The sequence below is a fragment of the Gossypium raimondii genome, chromosome 1 (assembly GCF_025698545.1).
Source record: "Gossypium raimondii isolate GPD5lz chromosome 1, ASM2569854v1, whole genome shotgun sequence".
Taxonomy (NCBI): Eukaryota; Viridiplantae; Streptophyta; class Magnoliopsida; order Malvales; family Malvaceae; genus Gossypium; species Gossypium raimondii.
The window spans coordinates 17,241,677-17,255,778 of NC_068565.1; the positions used below are offsets into that span (position 1 = coordinate 17,241,677).

Here is a 14,102-nt window from a genome sequence, read left to right on the forward strand (position 1 = left end):
ACTATCATAAGATACATCCATCCTTGAAGAGGAAGTACTAGGCGGGCATTCTCCATGAAAAAACCATTGTTTATAACCACGAACAAACCCATCAACAATTAGATGCTCGTATACAACTTCACGATAATGCCAGTTTATGTTGACACACTTCTTACACGGGCAAAGAATCATGTTCTCTTGGCTTGCATATTGAAATACAAAATTTAGAAAAGTTTGTACTCCATTTCGATAACCGTCGCTTACCCTTGACAAATTCATCCAAGACCGATCCATTTTCTTGAAGCCTAATCTTGACAATAAATTGCACGGGTTTAGGATTTAAAAATAAGTATAATTAAGCTATGTAAGTTATGTATTATGTAAGTTATTTATTATGAAAATTATGTCAGTTGTGTATTATGAAAATTATGCTATGTAAGTTATGTAAGTCATATAAGTTATGTATTATGTAAGTTATGTAAGTTATGTAAGTTATTTATTATGAAAATTAAGTAAGTTATGTAATTTATGAATAATTAAAAACATGTAAGTTATGTAAGTTGTAAGTTATGTAAGTTATGTATAATATGAATTAACTAAGTTATGTAATTTATGTATAACATTAATGTAAGTTATGTAATTTATGTATATTAATTAAGTTATGTAATTTATGTATAATATTAATGTAAGTTATGTAAGTTATGTAAGTTATGTATAATATTAATTAAATAAGTTATGTAATTTATGTATTGCATTAATGTAAGTTATGTAATTTATGAATAATTAAAAAAGTAAGTTATGTAAGTTGTAAGTTATGTATAATATTAATTAATTAAGTTATGTAATTTATGTATTGCATTAATGTAAGTTATGTAATTTATGAATAATTAAAAAAGTAAGTTATGTAAGTTGTAAGTTATGTAAGTTATGTATAATATTAATTAGTTAAGTTATGTAATTTATGTATTGCATTAATGTAAGTTATGTAACTTATGTATAATATTAATGCAAGTTATGTAATTTATGTATAATATTAATTAATTAAGTTATGTAATTTATGTATAATATTAATGTAAGTTATGTAATTTATGTATAATATTAATTAATTAAGTTATGTAATTTATGTATAATATTAATTAATTAAGTTATGTAATTTATGTATAATATTAATGTAAGTTATGTAATTTATGTATAATATTAATTAAGTTATGTAATTTATGTATAATATTAATGTAAGTTATGTAATTTATGTTTAATATTAATGTAAGTTATGTAAGTTGTAAGTTATGTAAGTTATATATAATATTAATTAATTAAGTTATGTAAGTTAACTATTTTAATACAAAAGTGGTAAACGAGTTTAATTAAGTTCAAACTCAAGTAACTCAATTATACCTTCAAACTTATTTATCTTCAAACTTATTTCTACAAGTTTACCACTAAGGTATTTTCATCATTTTCAAACTTTTTATCTTCAAACTTATTTCTACATGATTAACTGACGATACATTACAACGAAGAATGAAAATTTACCTTCCACGCCAAAGAATAGACGACTTATGCAATGAAAGAGGCAAAGAAGCTTATGGAAGAAATTGACCGATATGACCAATGAATTTTGTCATATAAACAAATAAGATGTTTCATCCATGAAATGCACTGGATTAAGCATTTCTATTTTATTTGACTGTATATGACCAATGAATTTTGTCATCTAACTATATATTCAACGTTGTTTTAGTGAGGGAGAGCTGAAGGAGGAGTAGGACCAGATCTTTTTTATTTTATTTCATTTAAGCTATATACATATTTTAATTATGCTATATTTTTGGTGATCACAACACAAAACCAAATTTCCAATAATTTCGGTCAAGACTTGACTGAAAACGTGGCTTCTACGTCTCTCAAGTCAAATTTAACAACATCATAAATGATAGGCACTAACATTAATTTCAATTAATTAACTACTTCATACTATAGGAATCAATTTATAGTTAAAAAATTTCGGAGAAGAATCTATCAAATACAGGGGAGGTTAGGTCATTTGGCATGAAAATTTTAAATCTAAAGTTTGATATATTTAATTCAATTTATAAATGCTAAACCGATTAAATGATTCGCCCATAATTTATTCAATTACTCAAATATATAAAGTTATTTAAGAATTATATTCAATTTTAATAGTTTAAAACAATTGCGCTTATGAATAGCAATTCTTAAATTTAAACATCAAATAATGTAATAAGCTGCAAAGTCAAGTGCAAATTTAGCTAAAATGGTAAATAAAACTCCCTTCTAAACATGAAAAATAATAATTAAACTATACAACTAAAATATAACCAAAAAAATTAAACTATACAAAAAAAATATAACCAACTTAAAGTTCCAGCTAGCAATCTGTTTTGTTCTTTTTTATTTTTGCTTTTCAATCAATTAGCCTTTCTGGGTTGGCTGACCCATCATCACGTTTGTATATTGTACATACAGATGTTGGAACCGATATTTCCCAATGGAGGACTTCTGCATCTTGGTTACTAGGAATATTCCAAATTTACCTCACCTATATTAACCCAAATTTAAAGCCGAGCCAATCTGACTTGATAAGTTAACAACTCAAATACATTTAAGCATAACTTCAATTCATTTCAACTGAAATGGATTAAACCTAATACTTATCGGGAGTAAAAAAAAAAGTAATTCCCATGCGCAAAAAATATTCAACAAATTTGTAATGATAAATGACAGGAAGTTGAAATTATTCAAACAAACCGGATAAATGACTGGAAGTTGAAATTATTCAAACAAACCGGATAAATGACAGGATTATCTAAGTACAAAAGCTTCAGCTTTAAACTCAAATAGATGAAATCCGTAATGATTTCAACTCAAAAAATATTCAACAAATTTGTAATTAACATGCGCAAAAAATTTCAAATGAATAAATATTAGAACCCATCAATAATTTATTCCTTCTGCTGAAAATAATTTCATTCAAATTGCCCATTCCCAATCGATTCATTCCAAATAAACAAAACCCTGAATCCCAAATAAACAAAACCCTAAAATTTTATTTTTATGACAGAATCGGTTTAATCGAAACCCTGAATCCCAAATAAACAAAACCCTAAAATTTTAATCGGTCATCGACAGAAATGGCTTACCTGGGATACAAATCTCGCAGCTTTGCCCAACAATGGTGTAAAGATCGATTCCAAATTTCTGTTGATTCCTGAGATGTCGGCTCTTTTTTTTTCTTGCTATTTTTTTTATTTTCTTCCCTGTCGAATCGCTGCTGTTACTCTGCTTAGGTTTCTTCAAATTTTGGTAAAGGAGACGGAGGGGAGGGATTAAGTAAATATGTCCTCTTAGGAAATGGCACCGTTTAAGGTAATTTTAAGTCTCGTTTGCGGCGTTTTTAAAACAAACGCCTCTATTGTATTCACATTTGCGGCGTTTTAGACAAAAACGCCACTAATATTTTAAAGCACGTAAAGAAACGGCGTCGTTTTAATAAATTATAGTGCCTGTTCTGGCGTTTTCTGAAAAAACGCCACAAAAATTAATTACCTGAATTAAACCGACGCCGTTTTTACAAACACTTATATATCCTTGCGGCGTTTTCAATAAAACGCCAGTAACAGATTCTATTCTTCCACTGAAACGGCGCCGTTTTTCCAAATTTTAAATTTTATCCATAAACTGAAACGACGTCGTACCAAAAAAGCTTGGAAAATTTTTTTGGCGTTTTTTATAAAAACGCCGGTAATGTCTACCTTTAGCGGCGTTTTTGGCAAAAACGCCACTAAGGAATTTAAATTCTTTTGCCAAAACGGTGCCGTTTTGGAAATTTTGTATATATAGTAGCGGCGTTTTTTCTAAAAACACCGCTAAATTTCACATTATTTATTTATTTAGTTATTTATTGTATTTTCATTAAAATTTTTAGTAAATAATTATTAAAGTTTTAAGTAATATTTAAAAGTTTTGATAAAATTATAAATTTTAGTTTTTTATTTCCTTTTATATTTTTTATATTTTTCTTATATTTTGGTCCTGTCCAAATTAAATAATTAATTACCTATATATATATTCATATAAAAATATCAAATTGTTAAGGTTAAATATTTTTCAGACAATTTAGTATTAATTAATTGTATCATTTAACAAGTCTCAAATAAACCTTACTACCCTAATTTAACCATTAATCAATATATATACATGCATAAAGTGATCTATCTATCTATCTATCTATCTATATATATATATATATATTATATCTCTTAAATAATATAAACTATACATCCTTGAAATATCTTAAATGATCACTGAACCTCCACCAATTGTAGGATTCTTGACATGTGCTATCGGTGCCCTAGGAACATTGCCAAAAAACCGAAAGGGGCTTGTAGCTTCCAACAATCCAAATCCCGTCGTTCATCAATAAATATTTTTAGAACGATCCTTTCTACTGTAAAGAAAGCTGAACCGGATTTTGTATGGTACTGACGAAAAATTGGGGAAACAAAACTAATTAATATATACTCATAATTTAAATATATTTATTTTATTATTAAGAACATATTTAATATATAAATTAATAAAACTAATTAATCTGAGCTTAAACCTTAATCTCTAAACCTTAAATCACTAACTCTTAACCTTTAACCCTAAATCCCAAACCCCAAACCCCTACCCCTAAACCCTAAACATTATTTAATATATAAATTAAAAAACACTAATTAATCTAAATCCTAAACCCTAACTCAATTCCAATCACTAACCCCTAACCCCTAAACATTATTTAATATATAAATTAAAAAACACTAATTAATCTAAATCCTAAACCCTAACCCTAAATCCCTAACCCCTAAACATTATTTAATATTATATAATTTAAAATATATTAATTACTCTAAACCCTAAACTCTAACCTAACACCGAATCCATAAACCCTAAACTTCTAACCTTTAACCTCTAACTCTAACCCCTAACCCCTAACCAATAAACCTTAAATCACAACCCTTAAATCAAAATCCCTAATTCCATAATCTATAAACCTTAAAATTGTAACTCTTAAACCGCCCTAAATCCTAAATTAACCATATATATATACCCTAAACTATAATGATAATTAAATTAAATATTTTAAAATTAATACTATCGTATCTTTTACAATTATATTTGAAATTATTTAATATATAAATTAAAATCAATCAATTATGTACCCAAAAAATTTAAAATTATTTTAAATAATAGTATTTTAATTTCTCCATTTTTAACAAATATTTTTCTATGTTTTTTTATTTCAGATTATTTCTACGTGTCATTATTTCAAATTTATCCATTTTTAACAAATACTCAATTAAAATAAATTGGATTTTAATTAATATAAATAAACAAATTACATAGCAAATAGATAGATAAAATGTTTTTGCGGCGCTTCCTCAAAAACACCGCTAAAGGTACGAGCATTAGCGGCGCTTATTAAAAAACGCCGCTAAAGACCTGAGCATTCGCGGTGCTTATTAATAAATGCCGCTAAAGACCTGAGAATTAGTGGCGCTTATTAGAAAACGCCGCTGAAGACCTGAGCATTAGCGGTGCTTATTCAAAAACGCCGCTAAAGACCTGAGCATTAGCGGCGCTTATTAAAAAACGCCGCTAAAGACCTGCGAATTAGCGGCGATTATTAAAAAACGCCGCTAAAGACCTGAGCATTAGCGGCGCTTATTAAAAAACACCGCTAAAGACCTGAGCTTTAGCGGCGCTTTTCAGAAAATGCCGCTAAAGACCCCAAAAACTCAGAAAACGGTGCCATTGGGCTTAGGCTTTTTGCGGTGCTTTCCAAAAAACGCCGCTAATGCTTATTTTTAGCAGCGTTTTTTAAAAATCGCCGCTAATGATCGATCTTTAGCGGCGTTTTTCCAAAAGCGCCGCTACTGTTTGATTTTTAGTGGCGTTTTTTGTCCAAACGCCGCTAAAGGCGCCGCTAAAAGCCTGTTTTGGTGTAGTGTATTTTCGATACTGAATTATAGGGAATTTTAGACAGCTTATCTTTGTTGCAAGTTAAACAATGTGAAAGAGTGTTGATACAAACGGATAGTTTGGAGGTCGTTGAAGCTATTCAGGATTCTGATTCGAAGTCTTCTTGTTCGGCCTTAGTCAGACGCATTTGTCAGCTTTTGGACAGTATAAGGAATTGGAGATTAGACCATATTCCTAGAGAATAAAACAAAGAAACAGATCAAATGGCCAAAATGACGTTCGACACAGAGGACGGATTATAATTGTTTGCAGAAAATCCTCTTGTTAGCTTTGTTTAATTGGTTGTAATCTTATTTTCACCACAAAAAAAATCCACAAATAGCTTTTTTTTTTTTGAGAGAGCGATCCAATCCAAGAAAAATAACCCATTAATCTATGGCTAACCGAATGCATGAACATGGAGATTTCAGGTTTATGGAGATGGGTTAGGGTATCTCAGCGACATGTGCAATATCTTTTATGGGTTTGTTGGAGTGCGATGACTAAAAAAATAATTGTGTTGTCTAATGTTAGGGTTTTAAAAAAGGGGTTCGGGTTTGTTCGTGTCATGGACAAAATTTTCTATGTTTGTGTTTTTCGCGTGAAGAACAACAAAACTACCTAGTTTAAGGTAAGCCAAAATATTGGTGGATGAAACAAATAAAAGCATGAAAGTTCGCATGGAGGATGCATGTGAAAGTAGACACTTTTGCAATAGACTCCTTCGAATTTGTGCAAGAGTTATGTTATTTTATAATTGGTTGTTTTTAAAATGTATTGTTTTGTAAATTATACTGTTTTCTACCAACTTTTTGAATTTTGTTGTCAATATTAATGTAAATTAAATGGGTGAAGGTATTTGGCATTAGTTATTTGATCAAATAAGGCTAAAATTTATCAAAGATAATATTTACTGTTAAAAAAATAACATGAAAATAATTTGACTCATCCGTGGTTCAACTCTAAATAAAATTTTTCAAAGTTAACATCGAAAGCTCTCATTTCTCTCTCTCTCCCTCTTTTTTTTATAGTTTAGTTTTTTTTTATAAAATAACTTTGGATTCACGAATTTATGAACCAAAATCTAAACAATTTTCTTTTTCGACCTCCGACACTGATCATCAGATTAACTTAGATCTAATATGTGTTCTTCTACTCTTCGATGAGTACTGATCCACACCATAACGATCGTCAAATCGCCGCTCAAGCCTCACTACCCAATTTAAAAAAAAAAAACTTAACATTCCAATGATTTAAATGAAAATTTTTTCATAGTTTAATGACTTAAATTAAAACTTTTAATTAATTCAATAACTATTTTATAACTTTTTAAAATTAAATGACCGAAGCTTAAACGTAGTAATAATTTAATGAGCTGGGTGCAATTTATCCATTTTGGATTTCTTACTTTCCTTCTTTGTTCAACATTAAATTTTTGTAGTTGAATTTCGTTATCACATTGAATCCGATTCTTTGTCCGCATGTGATGCACGTGCCGTGTCCTTCCAAATTCAAAAGCGCCGTTCATACTTTGGGTTCCATTTACATGGACACGAAAAAGCGGAACTATTCTCACCGCTGACCACTAATATTATTCCGTCACTGACATATGAGGATGCGTCACGTGATTCCCGAACTTTACCTATGACATTCTCGTAATTAGCCCCTAAATTCCTCTATATAAAGGATTGTGCACCACCGAAATTGTCAAACAAACCCAAGGGAAACAAGATAAAAAGGATTTTGCTTTGCCTAATTTGTAAGCTTTGAGGTTGACTGAAAAAACTATGGCGGAAGAGGGACAAGTAATCGCCTGCCACACTGTTGATTCATGGAACCAGCAGCTCGAGATGGGAAACCAGTCCAAGAAACTGGTAAATATCTTTTCCTTGTTGTAACTTAAGAAAACTGGTACAGAAATTGCTGTTTCTTTGTATTAGCTACCAAATTTTGCTTGTTAGGTTGTTTGGAAAAATTGGTTTTGTCTACTTAAACTTGGGCTGATTTCAGCGCAGGACTTGGTAACTCCTGCTTAATTTGTCCTGTATAGTTCTTAGCAAGGTCCTCAGTTATGTCCTAGTGGTGTATCACAAGTATTAGGTGTTGTTTATTGTGTTTGTTATGATAAATTATAGATCTGTATGTATGATACTTAAGAAAAGATTTATTTGGATAGGTGGTGGTGGATTTCACAGCATCATGGTGCGGGCCATGCCGTTTTATATCGCCAATCCTGGTGGATCTTGCTAAGAAGCTGCCCAACGTCATATTCTTGAAGGTGGACGTGGATGAACTGAATGTAGGGTCTCTTAAGCCATTGCTTAATTAAAAAGCCTGTAATTTTAGCTTTTGACTTGTCAAATTTTCTTATACCATGCTCTTTGTAATTGTGCAGACTGTGGCTCAGGAGTGGGCTATTGAGGCGATGCCAACTTTTGTGTTTCTGAAAGAAGGCACCATAATTGACAAGGTTGTGGGTGCAAGGAAAGAAGAATTGCAGCAGAAAATTGCCTTTCATTCATCTAACCCGGTGCAGACAGCATGAATCAACATTTAAATGTACTTGATGTCTGGAGTTGTTTATGAAACTAGGATCTTATGAATGTCTGACAGACAGACACTAAATAATGTGTGGTTGTATTTATATTTGGCTACTCTCTGCCTTTTGTCCTTGTTTCTATTTCAGATCTTATCTTATATTTAAATTAGCGAATGCTTTCTATAAGTTATCTATGTTTTTATACTTGTTTATCCCATATTATTCTTTTGAATTTCACCCTAGTTAGCGTGATTTTCTTGGAACAACTCTTAACCTTAAACACCTACATAAATTTGTATCAGTAATCCAGAAACTTCTATATTTACTGTTTTGAGTTTTAAAGTTTTGGTTGAGACAAGTTCAGTTCAGTTGCTATGTTTGCCGCCGATCCGAACGGACCCATAGATGAAGGAATAGTCCGAACTAACTGTACATATGTAGCTAATATTTGCATTCAGATAAGCATGGTCAAGAGCAACAAACCGGCAATACGACAGCTATGCTGAGAAGTGTAATGTGATTTGTTCCAGCAAGTATGAATCCCCTTTTTTCCCTAGTCCCGTAGAGTGCTCTCAATATGTTTCATTCATATTACTGTCCGTTGATGAAGACATGAAGAGCATGGCCAACTGAATTGACATCGAGAGTTGATTTTCGTCCTCCTCGTAGAAATGATTCCAACAGACTGATGTCAACACTGGATTAAAATTTAACCCAGAAGAAACTATTAGCTGAACTCAAGGTTGAGTCTGCATGACATACTCATGGATAATCTCTTATTTTGCTCATGCTCGAGATCTCGATAAACCTCGGTGCTTCAAAATGAAGTGCCGTTGTGTACCACAGGTAGCTGGTAACATTCAGATGCTCCAAGAGTCCAGGAACTGTGATTCTTGAGCTTTCCCCTAGAGAAGAAATGTCTTCATTGTAAGTCTCCCATGAAAAGTTGCAAAGTTTCCTTGCTTTGGAGAGAATAGATGGGCCTGGAAAACAATCATTACTAACTCTTAGATATTGTATTGAGATCCGAACATATCTAATTACATTTACTACTACATTAACATCGTTGGCAGAACGACTGACTCATTTGTGGATTATCCTACCAACAGATAATTAGAGTAATCAGGACATAAAAAGCCTACTTGCTGATAGGTTCCCAAGGAAGTAATAGTAGGATCTGAAGGAACTAAAGCATGTTCACATAGCTTAATAGCTCTACAGAGCTCCTTCAGAAGACCGTGTTTAGGTCCCCGGATTAAACCTAAACGAGGAGCACTTGTCAGTCACAATTTAGAGTTCAAAGACAAAATCTATGGTAATATGTTGCTGTATATACAGAAGTTTGGATCCATGAGAACGCAGAAAGAAAAGGAAATGAGAAAGATTAGTGGCAATGACCTCAGTTTTCTCACCATATTCATCAATTGGAGCATCATAGTCATAACTGGTTGTAATAAATGGTCCGTCCATAGTTGGTTCCTCCATGGTACTATCATAAGTATATTGATCATTAGCCATAACCTTAAACTCATTGCTGGTACCCTGAATCTTTTTCAATTAAAAACGTGGTAACTAACCAAATAATAGTTGATACATGAGCCACCCTTTTGTACGAAATGAGTAACGGCAAAAGCCAAGTGTTAAACAGGGCAGCGGTGAATTGTGCCACCAAATTCAGTAAACCTTCTCATTATTGGGTGAAGGTATATCAGATAGATAAAAAAAAAAGGCTTAATGATAAATTGGCCACTAACGTTTGCATGTTTTGTCACAATGATCCTAATTGTATTTTTAAGTCTTTTTTGGCTATCAACTTTTGATTTTTTTTTCAAACTGCATTTTTTAATAGATTTAATGAATAAATTCAAGGTTTTAATCTTTTCTTTCTCTCAAAATGTTTCAATCTTTCGTATGTTTGTTTATTGAAAAGTTTTTCTATTGAGTTAATTTTTTAGATAATTACGTTTATTTTCTTTAAATTAAGAATTATTTTTAATTTAATGTATTATTTATTCTATTATTTCCATATGCAATTGTCTTATTTGATTATCTAAGTAATAAATTATATCTCATTAAAAATATTCTACATATAAAATTTCACATCATTCCCGTTAACTTTTTTAACGGTATTTTCATTAAATCTGTTAGAAAAAACACATTGAGAAAAAAAACAAAAGTTGATGGCCAAAAAAGCTCAAAAATATAATTAGTACTGTGATACCCAATTGTTGCCCAGGGCCCAAATTAACCAATTCTGACCCAATAAGGCCCAAATCATTACAAATCCCAAACCGAAGTCTAACCCTGGCCTAACCCTAAACAGCTAGCAGCAAAATTAGCAGCCGCGGCAACCTCACCCACGCCTCAACATCGCCCCATGTTCAGCACTTTGCGCACGTCCTCCACGACCTTCATACCTGCGAAAAACTGATCCAAACAGCAATAGATGTAAAAATAACAAAATAGATTTTTATTTATTGATTTTGATTATTATTTGGGGGGTTGGATATAAAAGGGCGATTTCAATCTGTAAAGGGGTTAGCAATATTGTATGAAAAAAATCTTAAAGAAAATACGAAAATAAGGAATCAAAAAGGCAAATTTTTGAAGGTAATTGTTCTGTTCCTTTTTTTTATTTGTTTTTCCTTTTTCATTGTCTATCTTGTTTCTTAAAACAAAAGCGGAAGAGGGAAGTAGAGGAGGACTTTTCGTCGCATGCGGCGTTGAGGGATCTTCATTCCATCGTCGGAATGAAAGGAATGCAGAGCGGCAGTGGGAAAGGGAGGCTGCGGCAAAACACAAAAATGACAGAGAAAGGGAATGAATTTAGGGTTTTAAAATGAGATTTTATAAGAGTTCAAAAGGGGCCATTTGCGCGATTGGTCCTTTGCTTTTTGTGGTTGTTTAAATTAAATTTATTATTTCTTTTAAATTTTACTGCATATTTAAATATTGTTTCCATTCGGTCCTCGTTGCTGTGAAGTGTTTGGGAGGTTTGGGTAAATTTCTCTTTGGTCCTCCACTGCTAATTGTGTGTTCTAATTGGTCCATTCGTATTTTATTCTTTTCAAATTTACCTCGTTTTTTAAATTAAAGTTTAAATTAATCCTTCATTTGTCATTTTAAGGTTTTTTATAAATACTGTTAGATTGTTATTATTACTGTAATATTATTAGTATTAAATATTATATTAAATATTAATATTATTATACCTATATGTATATACGCATATGTATGTTAATAAATATATGTACATATTTTAAATGGTTTTAAAATATATATACATGTCTTATATATTTTATTATTATTACTTTAGTTTTCTTAGTTTTATATGCATACGTACATATACTTATATTTTATGATTTTCATATTGTTTTTCATATTTTTTAAATTCAAATATATATATTCTTAATATATGTATATACATACACTCTTCAAAATTATTAAGTATATTTTCTGCAATTTTCTTGCATATACATATATATACGCATTTTCATAATTTATTTTACTTATTTTTTATATATACCTATACATATTTTACACTTTATTTTCATAACTTTTATATACATGTTTAATATATGCATATGCATTTTAAAAATTACTTATATATCATATTTTATTTTGTAAATACATATACATGTATAATTTAAATTAAAATAATAATTTCATGTTATGCATTAACATAGAAAAATATATTTTGGCTTTGTCAAAGCATTAAAATCATCATATTTAAAGTTTTTTTTTAAAATATTTGGCAATCTTGGTTCTCGAGAAAGATCGTGTCCTAACTTACTGGATCGCGATTATTTTTCGACGGATTTAGAAAGCCGAGTATTTATTTTGCAATAAGTTCACATAAATTTCAAATAAAAGCTTGTTCTCGGGAATCTAAATGTCGGGTCCTAACTTACTGGTCCTGATATTTTGATTTCTTGAAATAAGAATTTCTAAAACAACAAGGAGTTATTCGGTATTTGAAATTTTGAGAAATTGTGCCCTAACTTACTGGTTTTGATTTTCTTCATTTGATCCAAATAATCGAATATCCTTCTTAGATTTAACCGTGTGAGTTTTAAAATCAAAAGACAAACTTAATTTTGAAGATTTAAAAGTATTGTGCACTAACTCACTGGGTGTGATACTTTATTTCTTTGAAACAAGAATGTTTTATCATTTTAATTCGTTCACGAGTTAAAACTTTTCTTTTGGAATCTTTTCAAATTTTCGACACCAAGACATTAAATAATAAATTTGGTACCAATTTTGGGCGGTACGAGGGTGCTAACCCTTCCTCGTGTGTAACTGACTCTCGAACCCATTTTTTCTCAGATTTTGTAGACTAGAATTGTTTTATGGTGAGCCGATCACACCTTAATAAAGGATTGGTGCCGACTCCAGTTTTTTTTTTAAAGTCGACAACTAAATTTTTGTTTTCAAAAAAATGGTTTCGACAGCTTGGCGACTCCACTGGGGACCTAGAGAGTCGAGCCATAAATTGATTATTTTGTGTCTTTTTGTCGAAAATTAATGTTGTTTTAGTAATGATTTCCCCTTTTACATTCATTGGTTTTCATTGTTACGTGTTTGTTTGATTGGCTTAAATTTGTTAGTTTATTTGCATTTTGCATTTCATAAAGTCAGTTTTTTTACCCTTTTAAGTGGGAGTGAAAAGCTAGTCCTTCGTGAGGTTTTCACCTCCGTACAGGGTAGTGGATCGCTTTCGGGATACATCTGTACCTATGTCTTCGTGAGATTTTCATCTCCGTGTAGCCATAGGGAAATGTGTCCCCCTGAACTGAACTCGGTCTGTATGAGCCTATAATGGGTGAGGATCAAGGAATCTGCTGGTTCGGGTACCTTTGCCCTAGAAGCCAAACCTCATATAGTGAACTTTAGGAACTTGCCCTAGGTAGAACTATACTAAACCTTAGTAGTCATCCGATTAGGGATTTTATTGTTTTCAGTTTGTTTTTGTACCTGATACTGACTGTTTGTGTTTTTTTCTGATTGCATGAAATTACATGGCATTTCATTATAAAGGCGTTGGTTCATATTCGGTTGCTAAACAGAAAGCTTATCATGGGAAATGGGTTTCTTGATATAGTGGAGGACAATGCGGCTGTCCGAACTTGGGCTGAAATGACACAGCGTGAAAAAGGTGATAGTTTGGCCGAGGGATATGTATCGAAATTATGGGACTTCACCCGTGTTAGCGTAGCTCAAAATAACTTGCAGGGGTTGAAGGAGATATGGGATCAGTGGAATAATGAGGTTAGGCAGTTATTCTATTCAAATTATGGAGATTTACCTTATTTACTTGATATGAAGGTAGACAAGCGTCTATTTTGAGCTCTTGCCCAGTTTTAGAATCCGGCCTACAATTGCTTCACGTTTGGAAAGGTTGATTTGGTGCCTACAATAGAGGAGTACATGGCTTTACTTCGGTGTTCGAGAGTTCAAGTAGATAGAATTTATTCAAAAGCGGTAAATGTACCGACCTTCTTGAGGAAGCTGATGAATATAATGGGGATGAGCGAGCAATGGGTTACAACTGAGATTA

At 31.4% G+C, this 14,102-nt stretch overlaps 2 protein-coding genes and 1 long non-coding RNA gene across 3 annotated transcripts in view; 1 reads left to right on the forward strand and 2 right to left on the reverse strand.

Moving 5' to 3' along the window:
• Window positions 1-7,696: 7,696 nt before the first annotated feature.
• LOC105784886 (thioredoxin H1) lies at window positions 7,697-8,728 on the forward strand. Its single transcript, XM_012610808.2, has 3 exons — window positions 7,697-7,877; window positions 8,180-8,302; window positions 8,399-8,728. The coding sequence occupies exons 1-3, from the start codon at window positions 7,791-7,793 to the stop codon at window positions 8,546-8,548; spliced, it is 360 nt and encodes a 119-aa protein (XP_012466262.1). The 5' UTR covers window positions 7,697-7,790; the 3' UTR covers window positions 8,549-8,728.
• Window positions 8,729-9,110: 382 nt separating this feature from the next.
• The window catches only part of LOC105786823 (beta-galactosidase 12-like), a 37,340-nt gene continuing 32,348 nt past the window's right edge, over window positions 9,111-14,102 (reverse strand). The window contains 6 exon segments of the mRNA XM_052631178.1: window positions 9,111-9,239; window positions 9,351-9,624; window positions 9,672-9,803; window positions 9,955-10,007; window positions 10,009-10,031; window positions 10,120-10,225. Of these exon segments, the coding sequence (XP_052487138.1) occupies window positions 9,134-9,239; window positions 9,351-9,624; window positions 9,672-9,803; window positions 9,955-10,007; window positions 10,009-10,031; window positions 10,120-10,225 (694 nt within the window). The 3' untranslated portion in view covers window positions 9,111-9,133.
• LOC128041879 (uncharacterized) lies at window positions 10,648-11,387 on the reverse strand. Its single transcript, XR_008196838.1, has 2 exons — window positions 11,248-11,387; window positions 10,648-10,969 (listed from the first exon to the last, which is right to left on the reverse strand). It is a non-coding gene; the product is annotated as an uncharacterized LOC128041879 (long non-coding RNA).

Excerpts from the sequence above, each read along its gene's own strand:
- LOC105784886 (XM_012610808.2), top strand. The coding sequence starts at position 7,791 with ATGGCGGAAGAGGGACAAGTAATCGCCTGCCACACTGTTGATTCATGG. Across the intron at positions 7,878-8,179 it reads GAAACCAGTCCAAGAAACTG|GTGGTGGTGGATTTCACAGC; the intron begins GTAAATATCTTT and ends TTATTTGGATAG. Across the intron at positions 8,303-8,398 it reads TGGACGTGGATGAACTGAAT|ACTGTGGCTCAGGAGTGGGC; the intron begins GTAGGGTCTCTT and ends GTAATTGTGCAG.